Raw genomic sequence first — 23,414 nt, 5'->3', positions numbered from 1 at the left:
CAAGCCCCATCCCTAAGGATTTGCAGGATTTGCCCCCAAAGGCAGGGATGCCCTCCTTCTCCTGGCAAGGACAGGCACTGCGGGAAGGGAAGTTGTAACCAATTCACTGCAGATACTCCAGGCTGCGGGAACACTCTATTTATTAGGTCAATATTTCATTTTAGCAATACAGTTACAGAATATCACAATGCTGGTTACAAACATAGGATGGCTCCATGGGTACAGAGGATGTCGGGCACTGCAGCTGGGGAGAGGTGGGGTACGAAACGTTCGTCCTGACACGACAGGGAGGGGGCTGCAAGGTCTAGTAATGATCAAGATACTTTTATATAAATGAACGTGGCACTACAGGTGGAGATTCTGGTTTAGAGGTGGGTTTGTGTAAGTAGTTCCATTTATACAGTTATACAGTTCAAGCAACATCTTTTTTTTTTTTTTTTTAATGCTATTAAATTAAAATCCCCTGTAGTTCAATAAAGTATAAAAATAGTACTGAACCTGGTAATATTCAATAAAATGTAGAATTCATTCACATCATTAAGTAGTAAAGAAATTGTAAAGTTGTAGTTACCATGGCAACATTGCTTCCCAGAAAGGAATATACAGAAAAGAAAAGTTACACATATGGTACCTGCGACGAGTATTTAGCGATCCAACACTGAACTTGTGCACCACAAACCAAGTTTCTAAATATCTCTATATATTTATATAGTATATATCTTTTTCATCTTAAAATTTACTTCTGAAAAGAAAAAAAATGTGCACTTCAACAAACTCACTAAGGCCACTCATGCTATAGATACCGAGGATTGCAAGGAGTAGTGGAATACGAGACCCTAGAGCACACACTTTACATCACCCAGGGACACCTGTGTCACTGCCCAAAACGTTCCTGAGATTTAGGGACAAAAGCATTCCCAGCGCTGCCAATTCTTTGTAGGTTTTTGAATTTACATCTAGATAAAGGAAATTTTCCCCACTTCTCCCCGAAGCCCTCCTGGGGCCCAGTGTCTTAAGAGCCCCAGGCCACGAGTGTCACACACACCCCCCACAACGCAGAAGAGGCTTTGCAGCTGACACTGGCCAGGAGTTTTCTTGTAAGGGAACGAGGACTTCTAGATGAAATCAGGTTCTGCACAGGCAGCAGAAGGAAGGATCTGCTGAAAGGTTGGTAACAGCAACACCTGCCCTGCACTGCCTGCTGCCAGCCCGAGTCACAGCCCAGCCACATCACCCCAGGGAGGTTTTGCCAACAGCTTCCCCCCTGTTCGAGGCACGGTGAGTTGTCCTTTTTGTGCTCTCCCACGTTTAGGACTGAAAATGTGCATTTTTGTACCATGAGAAGCAGCAATGGCACCTTGAGCAAACTCCCCCCTCACTGATCCAAACAACCTCACGCTGAAAGGGTTTAACTTAATCAATAGTGAAAATAATTTACCTTGAGGTGACACCCGTCCTCACCACCTGCACCCAGTGACTCTGGGGTGATTGCTTTACTCACCTTCAAGGAAAAGATGCATTTCACAGGATTTCCACTGCCAGCACCAAACAGCCCCCGCGTGGGCACGTTGTGCATCTAAAAATGCCAATCACTCATTCCTGGATCGATGTCCCACCGTGCTAGGCCCCACCCCAGTACTGACCCGGCTGTGCATGGAAAAGCTGCCCTGGGCTAGGGCAGGAGGGGAGAGAGGAGCCACGGGGCACTGGAAAACCCCACAGGAGGAGAACAGAGGGGACTGAAGCCCCTGCTTTCAGCTCTGCCCGGGACAGAGCGAGGGAGGACTGGAGTCGTGCTACAAGATCCACTCCAACGAGTCCTTTACCTCCATCCCAGCAGGGTCCCACTCCTCAAAAGCACCAAACAAACTGTAACAGCAGAGAGAGCAACAGAAACAGCAGCAGCACAGCATCCCAGACAGGCTCCAGGGGCCAACACAGAACCTGCCAACAGCTCCCTTCGGGAGACATGGAACCAAACCCCCATGGGGTCAGTTCTGTGCTGTCCCAGCCACGAGTGCAGGTCCCGAGCAGGGGCAGCAGAGCTGTCCCAGGCAGCTGCAGCATCATCCTGCCAACCCCCCGTGCTCCCCCAGTACCAGCAATCAGCCACAGCCACCCCGATCCAGAAGGGACCTGCCCCGGCACAATGGAGCTGCAGGGATGCTGCAGGAGCAGCTCAGCCCCACTCAGGATTCCCTGCAGGCACAGGAGGAACACACCAGAGCCCTCAAGGATCACAACGGCCCTTGGCCAAGTCCTCTACCAAAGGGAATTCCCAGGGAGCTTTAGGACCTTCCTTCCTCCCAGCCAAGCCAATGCACCGAGCAGGCAACGCGCTGAAGCAGCTTTAGGAAAGGACAAAGAGTAGCAGCCACCAGAGCTCAGACTGAAGCCACCAACAAACAAACAGAAGGGATGCATTTGGTTACGGAAGCGCAGCTCCTCCCCAAGCTGCCCACACCAGAAGCTCCCCTGGCTGCCCTGACCTGAGGGCAAGCCATGAACAGGGACACAACGAGGGCTGGAACAAGAGCAGTGGTTCCTGCAGGCCACTGACTGCTGTCGGTCAAACAATGCTCCTCATCCCAAACACAACCTCGACACTTTGGGATTCCTTAGTCAAAAGCTGGCAACCCAAGACTGGGAACACAGAGTGGATAAATGATCTCCAGACAACGCCAGTGTAAATCCATGCACCCAGCTGGGAGCTTTAAACACTTCTGCAGTACAGAATCATCTTTAGGACAGCTTTAAGCCACTTCCCTGCCCAAGTTCTGACACCACTGTTACGTACTTTGTTTAACTTTAAATAACTTTTAATAGGACATTAAAATTCATAAGAAATTTATAACTTGTCAGTGCCATGGGCATTCAGGGAGAAGAAGGTTTTGCCTTGTATAGCTGAATTTGTCTGTAGCTCCTACACAGTCATAAACAAAAACTGCTATAAATAAATCACATTTTAAATCCACACATAAGTAAGTTGGATTTTCACTGAGCAGCTGTTGCAGACACACTGCAGTTAAGTCCTAATACCACAGGGGGTTTTATGCAAATACATCTTTTCACCTCAGTGAAGATATTCTAAATATGCAATCATTAATCTGCATCCACTAATTATGTCATTGCATTTTAAAGGTGATATTACTCAGCCTTTCCCCCCCAAAAAACACTTGAAGGCACCAAAATACGAACTATTGGCCTGTAAAATTTCACTTCTTAGAAGAGCCATTAAGCTCCACATCATGTCCAAAACCTCTATTTCCTCCCTGAAGATCATCCAGCACCTTTCCCTGCCACAAACCCCATAAAAACCAATGAAAAACCAGACCCCCAACAGAACATCCAGCCCCAGTCCTGCTGGAAGAGCCGGCTGAGCCCCGGCTGTGACTGGCCAAGGTACAAACCCCTGAAAAGAGGGGGGGAGAACCCCCAGACTGACAGAATCCACAGAATCCCAGATCCAGGGCACTGCTGGTGCCGCTGGCAGAGCTGAGGTAACAGCAGCGAGTCGCTTCTGGTTTGCGTTACACAGACTTTCAATATTGCCCAACGCCAGGAAATCAAACAAACCCCAGAACAACACCCGAACCCAAACCCACACAACCAAGCAGCCCCCAGCAGAAGAATTAAGACAAGCAAGTGAGAGAGGCATTCTCAGAGGGTCTGTACAGCTGAGCTCTGCTTCATAAATTAACATAAGGAATCGGTTTCTGGTTGTACTCTTGTTTAATGTAGAAATGAAGCATCACAAAAAAAAAGACCTGTTGTGCTTTTTGGCATTTTCCACTGACCCCTGCGAACTGTACAGTAAGTTGTGTTCTCCAGAAACAGAAAATGGAACTGGATTGGAATACAAAACTCTTCACTGGTATAAACAAGGTATGGCCTCTGTTAGCAGAGTAAGAGCCCGTGGGAAAGGAAAGGAGGAGTGGCTGCAGCAGAGTGGAGCGTGTGGAGCTGTGGCACTGCCAGGAATCTCTGCAGAAGCTCGCTGGGTACAGACAAACCATCATTTCACTTCCTAGCTCTGGATCTATTACATGGATATCATTTGCACTGATCAGACATCTAAATGAGAGTTCTACTGTCAAAGTGAATGCAGGGGCAGAAATACTAAATTAAAGCCACTGGTCCAAAACCGGTTTCTAGCAGGCTGGTCCACTGTGGTGTCCTGGTCCTGCTCAGGTGAGCACTGGTGGTGGCACCGAGGACACTGTGGTTGCTGGTCTATGGGATCTGTGCTGGTCCAGTTCAGGGCATCCACAACAGCACAGGCGGCACTCAACGAGCGGATGGTGCTCTCCAAAGTGGGTCTTTGCCACTTTTCTTGGTAAGGCAGCAGCCAAGGCCAGCACATCCTCCCTTTGCTGGCTATTTACCATGAACTTTGCTACAGTGATACAGCAGAAAGACCTTTCTCTATAGCTCCTCAGAGTACAGCTTTTGTTCTCTCTGTGAATCAGCAGAAAGCTCTCGATGAAACCTTCCATCTGTAATAAGAATGCAACTCTTTTGAACTCAAACAGTTTTATTTAATGTTTTCTTGCAGACTTTCTGCAAAGTAGCTTCTTTTGAAACAAGAGAGAAAGAAGGGGGTTTTTTTGGGAATACCAAGTTAAAAATGTGAGCCGAACTAAACATGCCATACACATGCTGAGAGGAATTTAACACACATTCATCCGTATGGGCACTCTTCAGTAGACTGGACCAGTGTTTCAATGCAAATTCCAGCCCCCAGAGAACTACATGGTTTAGATTTCACAGTATGACTTTTCCCCCTGCAACCTGGGGAAAAAAACCTTAACTGGTTAATTGACCAAGTTCTTAGCTGCTCTGTCCATCGAGGTTCTGAGACATCAGAAAAGACTGGACCACTTCTTCTGTGGACTGGGGGCTGGTGCTGACGTCCTCCAGCGCATCCGTGACCGAGAACTGCCGGTCCCGCAACCGGTTCCAATTGGCCAAAATGTTGTGGTACTCAAACACCTTCTCATAATTGCCAATGGAATTGTACAGTTTAATGAGACCTCTGTAATCGTATTCAAGTCCACTGTATCCTTCACCAAAAAGCTTCTTTCCTAAAGAAACCCAAGAGAAAAACCAAATTGAGAGGTAAAATATCCATGTGCTGCATCTGAGTTCTCAGGTTATTTTTACCAACAAAGTTTGCCTACGTTCTCCATTTATGTTCTAGCCACAAAATGCTGTCTAAAGACTAACAGCCAAGTTATTTCCTAAAAACTTTAACACATTTAAGTTTCCTGTGGTCACTTACCAATTGCTATGGATCTCAGATAAAGCTTTTCAGCATTTTCATACTGGTTCATGTCATAGTTGTAGAGGGACGCGAGATGGCCCACGGAGAGGGCAACTTCGTAATCCTCCTGCCCCAGGAGCTGCTCCTTAATCTGGATGGCCTTGATGTGCATTTCCTCTGCTTCCTGTCAGGGCCAGATTCACACAGGTCAGTCAGACACCACTCACCAGCCCAGAAAAAGAGGGGAAAGAAAGTTTAAAGAAACTTAACTATGTAGCAGCTTAAACAGTAGCATTTTGTAACAGGCAAAAAGGAACAAAGCCAAATATAAACCAAGTTCTCCAATTCTTTAGTTAAGTGGATCAGCAGATTGTAGCACCAAGCTCTGCCACCCTCTGAGAGCATCATCCATCTCCATGGATTATTTTTGCACAAAGCTTTTGAGGTGAATGATAAAGCACAAGTTTTCCAAGCACAGAACTACCAACTGAAGTTAGGAATTGTGGACACTGAAACCCATCATTTGTAGTGACAGATTTCAGCTGTCTTGCAGATTTTGGGTCACAAGTAAAGTCTTACCTTAAACTTCCTCATGGACTGATACAGTCTGCCCAGGTTGCCGTAGTGTTTGGCTGTTTGCACGTTGAACTCCCCAAAGGCTTTTTTAGCCAACTGGAGCGAGGAGAGGTGTAGGTCATGAGCCTCCTGCAGCAGCCTCTGCTCTGTCTCCTTGTTGTGACAGTCTATGGCAATCTCCTCCAGGATAAGTGCTGGGGGCAGGAGAGAGGAGCTGTTACTGTGTCCACACACAGCTCAAAGCCACAGACCCCAGACACCTCGGGACACAGCTCACCAGGCTTTGTGCCTGTCACAAACTGCTTTCACACTGCTGTCTCAAGCTCCCAACACTATTTTTATACTCTGTAATTTTACTGCCCCACACCAACTCTTCTGGCTAAGTCCTGAAGTTGGGATTTTTTTGTATTTACAAGTGTGCTGTAAACACCAAGGACTACAAACACCTCCACTGAAAAAGACAGCTCAAGCTACATTGCCTGGTAGGGACCAGGATGAACACATCCAAATGGTTCAAACAACAAAGGGATCTACCTTTAACTCTCTTTGAAGAGGCCAAGAGAAGATGGTCTTCTGGGAGAATGTGAGTGATAATGCCAATAGCACGTTCAGCATGGAATCTGAGAGAGTTGAAATAAAAAATTCAAGATACATTTATGTACATCAGCAGCTGACTGATAAAATATTAGAAATATTAATGCAATGAACATGCATTTAAATGACAGTCAAAGTCTGGGTCATTTCAGAACATTTTTCTCCATGTACAGCACTAACTGTGCTGCTGTGTGTTGTACTCACAGTGCATTGTCAAATTTCCCAGAGCTGTACTGGTGAACATACGAGGAATAAGCCAAGTCTTCATGAGCTGTAGCTACGTGGATGTTTTTACCTCCAAACACTGACTGCCGGATATCGAGCGCTGTCTGCAAGGGTTCCAAAAATACAATTTCATCAGTTAACACAGAAAAAAACCCCAATCTACTGGCTCTGAAATTCTCTTTTCTCTATTTGAGACACTAAATACATAAAACGAGTCAGAGGAAGACAAAGAAAGCAAAAACCCCATAGCTGGCGGTGTTCAGGGTTTTTGTAAACATCATCATTGCAGTCATTAAATCAACTATTCTCTACCTCCATGAATTAACTACAACATCTGAGAGATTAAAAGTATCAAGAGAAACAAGTCCTGCTGCCTACCTGATAGATGGCAACAGATTGGCAGATATTGTCTACGTTGAGCAAGTAAAATCCGTAGTCTAGTAGCGTGTCAGAGTATTTGGGGTGCTTGGCTCCAAAATGCTCCCTGCACAAACACACTTCCATTAGAAATTGAGGCACGCTGAGTATAATTTTGAAAGGTTTTTTCTGGAATGCCCCTTACCTGGCAAGGTACACAGCGTGCTTTATGAGCTGCTCAGCCTTCTTGAACTCCCGTTTCACCACGCAGGCCTGGGCAGGGGAAGGGAAGCACGTGAGGAGCTGGGCACTCACAGCTCAGCCCCTCCAGACACTGCCACACTTACTGATGTTTTTAATTTCAAAATATCATTGTGGTTATTAAAGGACTTTTCAATTATTTAAGAAAAGGAGCACAGCATTAATAAACTGATTTTATCCTGCCTGACTGAAGGGACTGTGCTGTACCTAGTCCAGATCAAAGAGGGAACAGAGCCCTTCTCAGGGAAGTTCGCAGGTTAACATTGTCACAATGGTCACTTGTGCACCTCTAACTCAGTCTCAGAGAGAAAGAAATAGAAACAAAACCCCCCACCCATTCTGAGACAAACACAAACAAGCCTTAGGGCTCCTGAGGAGAATTCTGGAGTTAACAACCTCTCTTCAGCCATTCTTGGCAGCAATTTAGTACCCAAAACAACAGGGAGATTTTAGATTCACCTTTGATGCTTGTCGTAGCACATCCACCACTACTTTTACAGGCAGCCCAACTGTGATCTCCTTCATGGCTTCTATGCACCACTTATAGGCCTGTGGGACAGAAAGGCACCAACACAATGAAGCTGGAACTTCACAGCGTTGTAACATTAAGAAAAAACATTACCTGCCTCTGAAAAGCTGGTCATTTACACTCCAAAATTTAAAATATGCTGTTTGATTGCTTATGTGTAATGAACTGTCCAGTTATGTCTTAAAAGACAGACTTAAAACCCACTTTTAAGGTTAACAGTGAATATGTAAGTATTTTATATTAATCTAAGGTTTATATTATTACAATTACATTTACAGACAGAACAGGGCATTTTATAATCTTTAAGCAATCCTCACAATTCCCAGTGTGCAGGACAACACCCTGTCAGTGAACTTGGGGGCTAAAGGAAAACCAGTTTATAGAGTAGTTTCACTTAAGACAGAGTTTTACAAAACAGGTGCAAAGACTGACTTCTGCTATTCACTTTTACCCATTAAAATAAGCTTTTATAATATTTCATTGACAGACGACTAACAGGTACGGGCAAGGTAACACATGTATCTTCATGTTGGTCAAAGTGCTGCAAAGAGCTTACAGACTAACACAGAACGATACATAGAAACAGCAGTGGATAAATGAATCGTTGCTCTGGCAGTGCCACACAGCTCCCAGGGAGAACAGAACCAGGACTAAGGAGGAGCACCCAGGCAGGTGCCAGTGCCCCCCCAGGCCCCCTCACCTCGTCGTAGTGGCTCTTGGCGAAGAGCAGGGCGCACAGCTCCCCGTACAGCGCCGCCTTGTTGGCCTGCTGCCCGTGCTTGGCCAGCTTGTCCATGTAGGACTGTGCCAGCTTGAACGTCTCCTCTCCCAGGTGGTACTTGCAGTTCCCGTTCCGAACGTGCAGCAACCTTGGGGGATGCAGAGAGAGCTGCTGAGGGCGGCTGCAGGAACCGCTGCACGCACAGCGCCAGGGACCTGGTGGGGGACGCGCACACGGCTGGAGCTCTGCCAGCCCAGCACAACTGCCCTGCCTGGGGTCGGTCACACACCACAACAGGGCACAGGGCAGCTTCAGCAGGAATTTTTCCTGCTGGAAATGTCACAGGATTTTACCTATTGATGCAGTTTTGCATATCCAATGCACACTCTGGTGTGGTGTCTTTGTGTGTTAATTTTCATAAAATCCATTCTTCTCAATACTGATGCAATTCCTCTCCCAAAGCCCTGCCCTACACAGTCTGAAATCTCTCCCACCCCCTTCCCAAAGGGTGGTAACCCCAAACAGCCACAGTAAGTACAACACGGCTCATTTTCTGCATCCCTATGCTTTCCCCCCAAACCCTGAGTAGCTCCAAGTGGGCATTTTTGTGCTTTGGGGCTTGGGGGAGGTCTTCACAAAAGATTTAGTCACATCTATTCCACACACGTTCCAGCACCACCAGGAGAGACTATCTTATTGACCAAGTCCACAAGAACTCCAACACCCCCTGCTCTTCCCTCTCCTACCCTGCTGCCTTCCCATCTCAAGGATCAACACCCAAATACAGCCAATAACACCACACACTGCTGAAACCTATTCCTGCTTCCCTAGAGAAGTAACAGTTCTAGCTGCTGGCACTTATTTTAAATAAAAGTAAAGAATTTGCTCATTAACATAGGCTGATGCTCACTGGCTTTAACGAGGTGCATTTGGAATGGGTGTGTTAGGATATTCCAAGCCCAAAGGGCAGAGCTGGATTCCCAGCCAGGGCAGCTGCTCCTGCTCCATGGCAAACACCTGCCAGTGAGCAGACATGGAATTTTGGTGAATTAACCTCCACTGTCCCTGCTGGAAATGTGTCATTAGACAGTGAGTAACAGACTGAAAACACCAGGCAAGGCTGGGGAAATCAGGACAACACAGCACAGGGAGAGACCTGCACAGAGGGAAGGGAAGCAGAATGTGAAGCTGCATTGCAAAGAGGCTCAAACTCTGACCATGTGGGTTAATGTACAGGAACAGCATTTTAGTCCTGATATGATACATTAGGATAAAACTTCCAACCAACTGTTAAAGGGGAAGGAGTGAACAGTGAAGGTTTTGCTAATTTTTTTTTCTTTTCTAAACCTGTTTCCACTTGCTCCAAGTGGAGATTTAAGCTACTGCAGCCATGCCCTCTGTAATACAGCTCAGTTCACCCTAAAAACTCAGCCTGTCCAACACTGTCCCTCTGTTTCCCACCCAAATGCCTCACCAAACTCAAACAGTAATGAGAAAAGAAATAGAGTTTCCATTTTCCTAAGCAGGGCATGAAGGCAAGCACATGACAGATGTGTATTTGCTGCACAAAGAGAACATCAAAAGAAAAGCCCTTCAAAACCCTGCAAAAGCTACACAAGCTCCAGCTCTCCAGTGGGAAACAGCACCACGGCTCAAGAACAGACAGCAAAAAGCAACACCCACATTTTTCCTTAAATAAAGTCTCGGAACCAAACACAATGTACAAGTGCATTGTGTGCCTGGTCACAGGAACATTCCAGCAACAAGAGACAGGAATTATAAAGAGACGAGAGAAGAATTAAGTAAACACTTTCCCGAAAGAGAAAAAAACATTTTGCCAACACCATTCAGTTGGGAGCTGCTGTGCAGCATCAAAACCACGGAGCCCAAATCCCATGTAATGGAATAAGCCAGTGGAGACAGCACTGCAATTTAGATAAGCTCCTGGGAAAGATCATATCCAATGTCTGGATGCTTCAGTGATAGTGTCTAGAAACAAAGAAATCTCAAAAAAAACCCAAGCTAAACCTAAGCCAATCCTCTAGGATAAGCAGAGTTTATGTGATCCAGTTCTGAGTAACAAAAAAATCCTTTATTAATCCAAAGGAATCTTAGGAGATAAAGCCAAGAGGAAGAGAGAAGGCCTCAAGACATTTATGCTAATAGCTCTGAACCTCTTTTGATGTCTGCAATAACAGCTTTTGGGGACTAACCTCCCCCAACAAACTCAGTCTCTCAGAGCCAACACAGCAGCTTAGGAAGTCTAAAACCACCAGAAGAAAACAACCTAAGAATCAGCCAAACGTGCAACAATGAAGTGGGAGAACCACGTATTTGTGTTATGCATTTGTACCTTACTGTTAACACAGAATAATGAGAGAAGGCAAACCAAAAGGAGCACCACACATGCAGGGAAGCAGTGTACAATCTCAGAGGAACCTCCCACCTTCCCAGCTTCTCCACAGAATTTACTACTGCCAGGACAAGGAAACACCAAGTTGTGCTCAAATAACACAAAACTTCACACATTTTAAAACTGTGTTCTATTAATAACACAGTGTATTAATTCAACCCCCAGAGAGTTGCCTTGTTAGCTTTAGAGCAAGAGCTGCCACTTTAAAATAGTGTCATACTTTGAAAAGCTGGACTTGAATTTTGTTTCCTTAAAACTCCCCCTCACTCCAGTGCAAGCTCAGTGCACAAACATCACACCCTGCAGTGGGGATCAGGTGGTCACAACAGGAAGTTTATTCTCAAGTTGAGAGGCAGTAAGCTGAGTATAACGACTGCTCTCTTGCCACAGAAAGGTGTTCAGATTTTACAGATTTAGCCCTTCTCAAAGTGTTTGACATTCTTTCAGATTGGTACAACCCCAAACCAACGATGCCAAGTGTTTGGGAGATGCCAGAACATTTCCCACTCCCCCTGCTGCGCGGAGGGGTGATGTCCCACACAGGCCAGCAGCGTTCCCTAGAGAACAATGGATGTCTCTACCAAACAGAGCCAACACCTCCAGGTCAGAAGGGTTCATTCTAACACAGGATGCTTTCTTCTAGCAGGGAGTGAAAATCTCCTTTCCACAACTATTGTCCAGCAGAGACAGTTCCCTTTTTTCCCTGCCTTTCTTTCCCTTCTTTTCATTTCTATTTGGAGAAGGTGACAGAGTTATTTTTAAGCAACTTCTCCAGCTTGCCAAAGAGCCTGATACAACAAGAAAACTTTTTTTAGATTAATTAGAAGGCAAAGGACCAAGCACTAACTGTGGCTCTATATCCATCACTCCCCAGTTCTAGGAAGCTGGATATGTGTGCCCAGGCTCCTGGCATCATTTCTGGAATGCCAGCCAGCAGAACCAGGCAGAGCAGCATTGCCATGGCCCTGGGGCTGGCACAGGACATCAGCAGCTCTTGGCAAAGCCTCTTTACTCTTCGTGTTTGCCCAACCATAAACAAGATGCAGGGCTTTTTTTGGAGCAGCTTTCCAAACAAGTTTTGCTCTATATTCAGATAAATACAGCACATGCTTTATTATTTGTTACAGCAGCTAAAAAAAAAAAAAAAAAAATCCTAATTTAAGTCTGCCCAGCAGCCTCCAGGTGCCCAAGGGCACATCTGGAGTGTGCAAAAACAGGTTGGTCATGGTGAGAGCAACAAAACCCAGCCAGCTCCTGCCTGCAGTTCATCACACCTCAACACACAGGGGGAAGAGCAACAGAGGCCTCTGCCAAGGGAATGTGAACCTCTGCAGGCCCTGAGAAACAAGGCAGCTTCAAGACTCTAGTAGCAAAAAATCCCCTTTCCCAAATGTTTTCAGCTGTGGCTGGAGGTGCCCACAAGAATTGGACATCCAGATCTTTCTTTACCCAGGCCCAGAGCTAAGTACTCAGCATGGAACAAGAGAACTCGCTGGATGTGGAATCAGGAAAGGCAAGTTCTGATTTTATTTCTGCTCAACTGTATCTATTATTGCTTGCATTTGGATTTGGCAAATTCTACTTGTCATAAATAGAACTTCAGCAAAGTCCAACACAGAACATTCCTTCACATGCAAAAATCCTTGAGAAAACAAGGATTCTGGACCACTCTTGTTATCCAGCAGTGTTCCCCATGAGAGATTACAAAGGACAGCAAAACACTGGGTTTTTTAATCCATTGTACTATGCTGCCAACTTAGAAGCTGAAAATCCAGGGATTAGTGTAAAACAAGCACCTCTTGATCTTCAGCTCTAGCCAGAAAAGTGTTTTGGTGCAGCAGAACACCAAAGGAGCATCTGGAGCTGGATGGCTCCAAGGTTTCCCAGGAATTCAAGGTGAGCTCACCTCACACAACACTCCACAGCACGGAACCAGTGAAGGATTTCATCGTGGAGGGTGCACAGCTGAAGGCAGGAAAGGAACACCTTCTCAGCATCACTGTACCAGCCTGCATCTGACAGGAACCCCCCTGGAAAAAAATCAGCAACAAACAGCAAAGTGAAGAGCAAAACACATTGGCAAGAGAAAAAGGGTTTGCTCAAGTCTTACAAAATGATCACCTATTTCATAGACCTGCTTCTACAGACAAAAATCCTGTCAAGGTCAAACCCTCCTGACCTGAAAAGGATGAAATGTAAGAGGAGAATTCTCCTACAGCTGAAGGAAATAATACTTTGTTTAGGATGGCTTTTTGGTATTACAGAGTTTTCCTACAGATTTCTGTCAAGAAAAACTTACCAACACCAAAATCATGCAAACTCATCACATCTGCAAACCAATTTTAAACCTAAACTATTTGAACTAAAAAAAGTCTATATATTCTTAGATATTAAATCCAATATGTTTCTTTTAAGACACCAAGTAGCTTTCCAAAAATTCCATTACAAAACACACGTTCTTTAAAAGGCCAATCTTTAACGGGGAAAAAAATTAATGTTAGATTAACTGAAGCTTGCAAGAGAGAAAGCAAAGAGCCCATGAGCAGCAGTTACCTAAAACAAACCCAATCTGGATTGCTTTTTCTTTCACAGCAGCATCTGACTCTGCAATGTAGGAGCACCGTCTGCTGAAGGAATAGGCCAGGACAGAAGCAACCTTGACTCCATGGTCCATCAGAGCCTGGAAACAGTGATGGAGCAGATGTCTGCAACAAAAGGAAGCACAGCTCGGTTACACGTGCAGGTTTGAAAGCAGTCAGTTGGCTCTCATGAATTCAGAGGAGACAAGTCAAGCCCAAGCCTCCCTCAAAACCCAAAGCAGATGAGTACAAGCCCCACTGTGAGGCTGCAGCTGATGGATCCCAGGTGTTGGGTGACCCAACACAAAGCAAGTGCACACCAAGTTCTTTGCAAGGACACCCTCCCGTGGGAGCCAAACACAAGCTGCCCACACAGGATTAAAACCGGGAAACAACAGTTTCCAGCTCAAACTCACCAGGGAGGAGGGCTCCAATCCCCCCCCCCCCCAGCACTCGCAGACAAATGAGCAGTGATGGCTTCATTAACATCACACATGCTATGGGAGGAACCGGTGCCTGAAGACTCAAAGCTCATCCCGGTTAGAATGAAAGAATCTGATCTAAAACAGTCAAGTTCTGGAACACCACGAATTGGAATATTTAATGACAGGAAAACTCTTCAAACTGGGGCGATCCCTCAGGATTTGCTAAATCAGCAGGAAATGGGTGCTGTGACTGCCACTGCTCAGGGACTGTCTGAGCACCGACTTCTCTGTGTTGAGCATCTTGGGGGGGGGAGGTTTGCATTTTTTCTTGTTTGCACCTTTTTTAAATCTCTCTTCCTAGATGGAGAGATTAAGAGCTGAAATGAGAATTATTGATCTATTAAGATACTCACCTTTTATCTAAAGCTCGTAGCACCTTTGCAAAAACTTCTAGTTCACAAAATTCACTACCCAGCTGGCACAAGCGGCCCTGTTGGTAAAGCTGGGAAAAAAAAAAACCCAGGTAAGTTAATCTTAAAATTTAAGATCTGGGAAATTCAGCTTACTAGCAAGGATAATTTACAATGAAATCTAGACCTTAAAGCATTGAAATAGAGCAGGCTAAAAAGTTCCAGTGTCAGAAGATTTCACCACAGGAGTACAACTTCAATGTTTAAAAAAACTGAGCTATGAGAGGTCCATAGGTGGTTTCAAGGGGTTTTTTTTAATCTACAGATGTATTTCCAGGTGTTTGTGTCCTCCTGCATCACCAAAACACTGCCACGTGTAAGCTACAAACCCAAGACAAAACCAAGAAATGACTGAAATCAGCAAAAAATACAACTGACAGCTGTGATACCAAGTACTTTCAAAACGTGTTTAAATGGCACATAATCTAGGACACAGCAATGCAAATATATCAGATACAAATAAACCCAAACCCACAAGTTCTGCAAGGAGTGACTCACCAATACCCAGCACAAAGACAGGCACAAGCCCCGTCCCCATTTACACCTGAGCTTCCACAGGTAATTCCCCCATCAGTAACTGGGAAAACTGGAGTCTGTTCGTGCATTTATTAAGAGCGCTGGCTTGTTTTATGCCCAAAGTGATTTGGCCCTGCAGATAAACAAATTTATCAGCTGTGTTACTCATAACAAACCACTGACAGTTGTCCATGCAGTGCATGGTTAAGCTCTGCCACATCAGGCTATAAATGCTATGGATTTACACAAGTACAAAGGGACTGTGCAAATAAATGTCAGAGAAATCCACTGTGAACTATTAATTCCCATTATCTTGAAGGCCCTGACCCACAGATGAGCATAGGAGGGTACAGGACCTAAGGAAGCACCATTCCACACCTGCCACAGGCACCATCAGCGCTTAAATGAAAACATTAATATTCCTCCCACTTCTAATAATGCCTTAAAATGCTTCCAGTGATAAGCATCTGGTTCACCTTTTTCTCCACAAACACTGGGAGCTGATGAATTAATATTCCAAACACAGCACATGAGAACATCTCCGGCCTGATATTTAGTTTTAGTCAACTCTTCTTGTAAAAGCACATGACACTGGCTCTAGAGCACAGCAAATTTGTTATTTTAACAACACAACCTACAAAAAAACTTCAAAAATACTTTGACCTAATAATGTCAATTGCCAGAAATGAATGTTTTCCTTTTTGTTATCTATTTTTCTGGGGGAACATTAAAAAAAAAAAAAAAAAAAAGCAACTCTTTTAAAAACCAGAGCAAGTTTGCATGCAAAGTAACTGCTCAGATAAAGCAGCGTGTCCCTGCACTTCAAAGGGATCAGAGCTCCTGCTGGAGCTGGATTCTCTCTGGCACTGAAGGAAGAGCCAGTCTGCTGTATTTAAAAGCTACAGTCATGGTTAAATGTTCTCATTTCTTCAGCACAGCTGTCTCACAGTAAATGTTCTATAAAACCTAAAATGTATCTTCTGCAGTAAAAAAAAAAAAAAAAAAAAAAAAGGGCTGTTTAAATTGCCTGGTATTCCATGCCCAAAGTGAAGGTGGGCATCCCATCAATAACTGGTGAGCTCATTTCTGGAGGAAGCTTAGACATCCCCAAGCTACTGTAGCAGGATTTAAGGCAACCAAAATTACTATCACGTTTCACAGCTCTCAAGTACAGTATCACTCCCTCCTATCACCTTGCACTGCTAGCCAAAAATCCCAGAGATTCTTGGTTTATCAAATATTAAACATAATAAGACTTTTAAAAATTTATGTATTTATGAGGTTACATAAACATCTTGTAAGGAGAGAATCCCTCTTACATGAGATTCTGAAACTGCCAAGGAGTAAATGGCCTGGTGGGGTGGGAGGGAGGGGGAAGGTCCCACAGGACCCTCAGTTTTAGAACATCAATAATGTCGGGCACATGTCAAGTTTGGCTTGGGCCCCAAAGTCCAAGCTGCAATTTTTCACTGCTCTAACCTGAAATACAACATCTTTGAGACTTTTACTATCCCTGTAACCCCTTCCCTCAAGATACTGGCAAACATTTTGAAGAATTAACTCAGCTGGAAGCCTCTTGGAACTGTTATGGTGGTTACAGCAATATTTTCAAACTAAATTTGACATGGAAATAGTGAGTATACATCAAACTGTGAAGTAATTCCAGGAGATCCAGTAACACTCATTGAGAAGCAGCTGGGAGGACTGAAGAAATGATTCTCGTGTCAAAGCTCCAGAGAGACAGAATCCCTGACCACAGCCTTGCTACATAACATGAAAACAAAACAGCAATTCAAGAAAAACATGCCCTGGCATGAACACAGAGCTTTGGACTTCTAAAGAACTATTCTGTTCTGAAGAGAGAAAAGTCCTTTAGACACCAGCTTAACCTATTTGGAACCTACCAGGGATTTATTTTTCTTTAACTATGGAAAAATGACTCAAAAACTGCAAGATGACTCCCAACTCCATCAGCTCACACTGACACATGAGTTCTGGCACTGAGGACAGCTATACATTTAATATACAGGTGGATTACCACACACATGCCCAATCCAGCTGTTGTGCACAGCTGTGAGAAACTCACCACGATCCTTCTTCAGGATCTAAGGCTGAATGTTGAACTGCACATCCAGGTGGGTGTGTTATAAAAGCTGCACGTTGTGGTGTCCCAAATTAAACATATTAATGACATTAACTTGTAACTTTAATATTATATTATAATTCTATTGAAGTTCTTGTCTTTCCCTGGGTAGATTAAGCTTAAAAAAACAACCAAACTTTCTATAAACATAATATTTTAAAAATCATTTTTCAAAGCAGATGGGGGTTAATTCCAGCCAGCTGTACAAAGATCCTCTAAAAGAGGAACTGAAGAAGACGCAATTTGAAAAATATGCTCCTGTTGCTCCAGTTTGGAAGAGGATTGAAAAGCATGGATATTTCAGTAAGAATTACAGAGGAAGTCCAAGAAGCTCCCCAGCATGTTTTGTAATGCCTAATAATGTAACATGGAGTATCAAGCCAGATTAGGGAAGGACAGTGTACTTAAAAAACAGCAGTATTTGGGAAAAAAGTTGGGCTGAAACCACCATGTTCCTTCCCCACTCAACAAGGAAGGAAAAAGTTTTCCTGAGTCAACAGTTCACTGAAATCTCTTGACAAATGACTCATTACAGAAAATAAACAGTTCAAAATTTAGGTACATTCCATGCTTTTAAATCAATTTCAAAATCATCTACAAACCCTCTGCACAAGCACTGCTTCTACTGGATGCTGTTTAAGGCATTAAAAAAGACGAAAATTCAGCTCTCCTTGGAAAGCACAATGCCAGCTACCAGGCTGATCTGTACAAACCTCAATCAAATAAATAACCAAGAAAAAAACCAATGTTACTGAACTAGCCTGACTTCAGAGACATCTTTTAGAGCCCAGTGCTTGCACAGCCCAAACATTCCCACCTGCTCTGCTCTCTGGGCCAGAGCAGCACAGTTTGCGTTTCACAGAGTCCAGCACAAGGGGTACAAAGTCTGAGCCTCACAGTCACACGTGTGTGAGATTCTCCTCAGGAACTGGGAAAACCCAGCCTGCTTTGAAGTTCAATCAGCCCAGAGGAAATGAAGTGGAAATAGGAATTATTGTTCAGCAGGAGCTCAACACACCTCTGCTCATGATGTGACCTCATTATCTCAATTATGATGAGTTCTGGTGTCTCAGACTCAACAAGGATACTGAAAAGGAAGGGAAGTTGGAGGATATTGGGATGAGAAAACATGCCCACAGTTAGAGGTTAAAAAAAAAAAAGCAATCTGAGTAGCACAAGTTAGAAGAAAAGAAGTTTCAAACTAGTAAAGACATAACAAGGAAAGACAGCTCAGTTCACATCTAAATTTAGACTACAGAAATAAGGCATGTGTTAATAATAACTGGCAAAAACTAACGAGGTAATGATTCTCCTCCACTGTGAGGCTTTAATTTGAAGAGGTGATAGAAGGCTCTGATTTAAGCCCAGCAGCATTCAGTGCAGTCCTGCTGCACACTGTGCCCCAGCCAGGTGACAGGAGAGGTTGTACACTGTGTGTGTGCACAGGCAGAAATCATCACTGCTTCCCACACACACATTTCAGTTCTCACCCCAGAAACAGCAGCACCAGGGGAGTTCAGTCTCTGTCAGCTCACCCTGGGGGTCACAGCAGAAGCCCTTCTTCAGAAGAAGGCTCTGGGATGCTCTGCCTCCCTCACACTCTGTGCTTGTGACCTTGATTGTGCTTCCCTGGGCAGGGAAGCTCAGAACTGAAGCAGCAGCACAGCCACACTTCATTTCAGGGGGAGCTCATCCTTCTCACTCTCATCAAATACCCTGCAGACTGAAGCCTTGGGACAAGCTTGTTTTATTCTGATGGACAGAAATTACACTTATAATGATTCTCCATCAGTAAACTCAACCTCTGCTGCAATGCAGAGAACGGACGTTCTACTTCTTGTTTTCAACTGTCAGCAAATTCCTGTTTGTTCATTTTCTTTGGTTCAAAGAATACCTAAACATGACAGAAACCAAATGAATGTCCTCTCCAACTGCTCCTGTGGTTAATGATCTCACCAGAAAACATTCCAAGAACAAATTATTTTCAAGAAAAATCAGTTGTAAGAAAAGAGAAACACACAATCCAGGAAAGACATTCCAAAAGGAAAATAAACATGGGATGAAACTCCTCATTAACCAATACAAGTCCAAGATGAGGCTGCCACTGTGTAACTGCAACAGATAGATGGGGCAGAGAACACTAAAGCAGTGAAGCACCTTGGGAATCAAAGTCATGAGATAATTATGTAAAATAGAGTATAAAGCTGAGGTACAGGGGGAGAGAACCAAAGTCTACATAAGACACTGACTTCTGCCAACAAAAACTTGATTCTCTATACAAACACCCTCCCCTCAAAACATTATCCTCACTGCAACAAACTACAAAATACAGTAAGCTGATTTTTTCACGTGGTTTTTTTTTTTGTTGTTGTTGATTTGGTTGTTTTGTTTTGGGTTCAGGGCTTTTCTTTTTTTTTTTTTTGAGGACTTGCAGTTTATTCCAGCTGTCACTACTTTTTAATATACAATTTTGGCATTTTGCTCATATGCTGAATCTCAGTTAAATGAGATCCAGCATATTTCTTTCTTTGGCTTCTAAAAACTACACACCCTCTCTCTCATCCTCCCCCCCAGAAAAACAAGCAAGAGAACCTAACTAGTTTAACTAGGAAAAAACCCAACCAGGATATACACAAACCTGGCAAACACCCAAAGGAAACAAAGTATGATATGTGTGCACATTTTTATTTCCCCCCCCAGAGGCAGGTGTTACTTGTAACAATACTAGTTATCAAGCTCCTCAAAATACAGCTGTGATTAATAAGACATTTAAATATTTTTTAGCTCAAATGTAGGCTTGGAAATTTCCAGGATATCCTCACAAGCATCCTGCTCTGCCTCTTATTTTTCTACTGGTTGCAAGGAAAAGTCAAACAGTGCTTGAAAAAAGAGATATGCACTGATACCCTGCTGAAGCAGTGCAGGTTTGTTGTTTTACCACAGTCATGATTATTTGATAGTACCTTGTTTTGAGTTTTAGTCACTGTTTGAGAATGCTCCAGAAAGATAAATATGCTCAGCATGAGGAACCTGCCTGTTCCTGTCACCTTGCAGCAGAACCCATTCCTTATCAAACCCACAAGAACATCCTGCAGCTATCCCAGATCGATTCCTCACCCAGGTTTATAAGGCACGTTCCAAAAGTTAACAATTCTGGAAGATGTAGAGGTAAAACAAATCAGATTTGTTAAGGAGTAGGAAATAAGGCAGTATGTTATGACAATAGAGCCAAACACTGGATTAGAGGGTACCCTGGGGAACAAAACCAAGACACTGCTGGCATCTTCTTCCCTTTTAAATAGCAGCACATTGACCATCTCTGCTATTGTATCTCACCTACAACTTCTGAATCAACCTGGACACGTTGGTTAAACTGGGCAAACCTGGTAAACATTAAGTTTGAGTGTTTATACCAATGAATATGATAAAAACATTTTTGTATGGCCACAGACAATTAACATCCATAGATCAAAACAAAATCTGACTGGTACCAGCTTTTATTTTTTTCAAAAATCAATGGCAAATCTCAAGTACCACAAACCATGACTAACACCTAGGTAAAAAACTATTACTTACAAGTTATATGTGAAAGATTTGAAACATTTTTTATTCCTTTTCATCATCACAGAATGAAAGTGATATAGGATACTAACAACTAATTGACACCCCCCCAACACAGCAGCAACAAACACCACATAGTCAAACAAATACTTAGAGGTCTTCTAGTCTGTCTTACTCCAAAGACTGTTAATGGCTTTGGAAATTCTACTTCTGCTTTAAAGAACTCAATGGTCAGGACATATGGAATAGGCCTCACCATGATAAAATGGTATTTAATATCCACCTGACATTCAAAATAACTGCCCAAAAGCAAAACAGCAAAACAAGCACCACACACACCGTGAGAGGGATATTGTCCCCAGCTGAACCTAATTCAGCTGCCCCTGAATGATACCTTTGACATATTTGATGCTGTCATCATCCAAATAGAGACTCAAGAACCAGTAACCAAGTGTTTATAGGTGCACAGAGAATCACACAATGGTCTGAGAGGGAAGGGACCTTGAAGTAATTCCAACCCCTGCCAAGGGCAGGGATGCCATTCTCTAGACGGGGTTATTCCAGGCCCCATCCAAGTTGGTTGTCCTACACAGAAAAGATGACACTGAGGACATGGAAGCCCAGTCTACCCTTGCAGCCATGGAACACTCACTGCAGGTATGGCCCAGTTTGGTTTATTCTGAATGAGGACATCCCATAGACGCGGGTTGGTAAGAGGAATATCAGCTCACCTTACACAGTTCAAGAACTCCTGTTGTGAAACACAGAAATTACAGGAACAGCTTCAAAATGACAGAGAACAGAGATTAGGAAAAAATATCTACGGTGGGTGAGGCCCTGGCACAGGGTGCCCAGAGCAGCTGTGGCTGCCCCTGGATCCCTGGAGTGTCCAAGGCCAGGTTGGATGGGCTTGGAGCAGCCTGGGACAGTGGAAGGTGTCCCTGCCCATGGCAGGGGTGGAATGAGATGATCTTTAAAGTCCCTTCCAACCCAAACCAGTCTGTGATTCTATGCAGTCACTGTCATTAACAACAGCTGTACTGTCAGTACAACAGAAACACTGTTTTGGGGATAGGCACTTATCACCTTTATTATCATCTGCCCAGCAAGATGACAAACCCATATACACAAGCAGAAGAAAGAGTAAGAGAGTCTCCTCAGAAATCAGACATGCTGCTGGATCTTCTTCATCATGGAACAACTCCACGTGAACCTGATTCAAAGCAACCACTCAGGAGCACTAATAAAAGCATAAAAAGTCAATGATCTTATCAAGTTCTCCTACAGACAAGTTTTTAAACAGCTAGGAATAACACATACTTGGATATTTCTATCATTAGAAGGAAGTTTTGTTTTATACTTTTAAAATTCACAGAGCACCATCCTCTCACCTGATTGAACATGAGGACCAGCAAGGCCAAGGAAGTTTATTTGCCAATGGTCATATTTACTAACACCTGAACTTAACCTCCCAAGTATTCTTCCACATTGTGATTTTCATATCTTTAGTCTTTAGCTGATGACTACTATGTGTCAATCACATCGTTATCTGTGAGCATGCTCATATGTCATAAAAATGGGTTTCCATCCTTCTCAGCACCTAAGGCAGACATGAAATAACCAGGACGCAGAAAATGCACATGTCTGCTTCGATGCTAGAGAAGCAATTTCCCTGTCCCCTGTAAATACTACCAGTCTCCATGTATACCATGGGTCACTAACCCTGGTTCATAACGATCAGGCTAAAGAATTACTTCATTTTAAAACTCCTAAATTTTTAGAAATTGACTGGAAGAGGAAAGAAGGGTTATCCCTCATCTTAGGTTTTTATAGACATTGTTTCTCCCCATGAATGCTCATTTACAGCTGTTCCTACACATGAATGAAATGCCTGTTTAGGGGACAATAAGAAATTAATGGACCATCTCAGTGCACCTTTTACACCAAATCCGTATATTCCAGGGGCAGCTGAACGAAGAACAGCCCTTGCACCAAAGAATGATTTAATACAAATAAACCACAGCATTAAACAACACTCGGTTCTTTCCATCTGGTTCCTACCAGATCATTAATACTAGACCACGGCAAACTGCTCTCTCAACCACTGACATCACCGTCTCCAATACATTATTAAAAAAATAAAGGGGAAAAGGAAAAAAAACATACTCCACCACAGCCAGCTCGGCCTCATCCTGCCCGCACCGCTCCCCAGTGGGGAGAGGCACCTTCCCCCGCGACCCCCACGGCCAGGCCCCGTCCCCGCGTCGCCCCCGGGGGCTCCCCAGCCCCTCACCGCGGCCTCGGGGCGGGTCCCGGGGGCAGCCACAAGGCCCCGGCACGGCCCGAGCCCGGAGCCGCCGCTCCTCCAGCCGCAGCTCGGGCGGCCCCACAGGCCCTGGGCCCCCGGCCCGTCCTTCGGGCCGTGCCCCGCACCGGCGAGACCCCGCAGCCCCTCAGCCCCGCGCCCCCGACCAGGCCAGGGCAGGGCGGGCCCGGGCCGCCCCCCGGCCGCTTCTCCTTCCACGTCCCGCAGGCCCAGCCGGGCCCGGCCCCGCTCGGCCGCCGCCGTACCTTGTAGTACACGTCGAACTGGATGTTCTCGGGCAGCGAGCGGATGTCGCGGCGCCGCGCCCGCCCGTAGCTGTCCACGACGGCCGAGATGGCCGTGTTGTAGAGCGTCTCGGGGACCCACTCCAGCTCCACCGCCGCCATCTTGGCTGTGCGGAGCCGCCTTCCCCTCCCTCCCTCCGCCCCACCGCCGCCCGCCCGCTCCGCCTCACG

The 23,414-nt window shown here is 44.7% G+C and overlaps 1 protein-coding gene across 1 annotated transcript; it reads right to left on the bottom strand.

Moving 5' to 3' along the window:
- Window positions 1-123: 123 nt before the first annotated feature.
- On the bottom strand, window positions 124-23,367 carry APPBP2 (amyloid beta precursor protein binding protein 2). Its single transcript, XM_039562864.1, has 13 exons — window positions 23,205-23,367; window positions 14,357-14,445; window positions 13,493-13,644; window positions 12,846-12,969; window positions 8,506-8,674; window positions 7,736-7,825; window positions 7,221-7,288; window positions 7,037-7,142; window positions 6,638-6,762; window positions 6,374-6,459; window positions 5,843-6,033; window positions 5,282-5,447; window positions 124-5,084 (listed from the first exon to the last, which is right to left on the bottom strand). Exons 1-13 carry the CDS (start codon window positions 23,343-23,345, stop codon window positions 4,831-4,833), a joined length of 1,761 nt encoding a protein of 586 aa, XP_039418798.1. The 5' UTR covers window positions 23,346-23,367; the 3' UTR covers window positions 124-4,830.
- Window positions 23,368-23,414: the final 47 nt, after the last annotated feature.

Source organism: Corvus cornix, chromosome 19 (genome assembly GCF_000738735.6).
Source record: "Corvus cornix cornix isolate S_Up_H32 chromosome 19, ASM73873v5, whole genome shotgun sequence".
Lineage (NCBI taxonomy): Eukaryota > Metazoa > Chordata > Aves > Passeriformes > Corvidae > Corvus > Corvus cornix.
This window is presented reverse-complemented; position numbering and strand designations above follow the sequence as displayed.

Bases quoted from the DNA above. Each gene is read 5' to 3' on its own strand.
- APPBP2 (XM_039562864.1), bottom strand. From the start codon at position 23,345: ATGGCGGCGGTGGAGCTGGAGTGGGTCCCCGAGACGCTCTACAACACG. The intron at 8,675-12,845 runs GTGAGCTCACCT...GCATCCCCCAAG, and splicing joins GCTGTGGAGTGTTGTGTGAG to GTTGCTGCACGTTCGGAACG. The intron at 6,460-6,637 runs GTGAGTACAACA...CAACTCTCTCAG, and splicing joins GGGAAATTTGACAATGCACT to ATTCCATGCTGAACGTGCTA.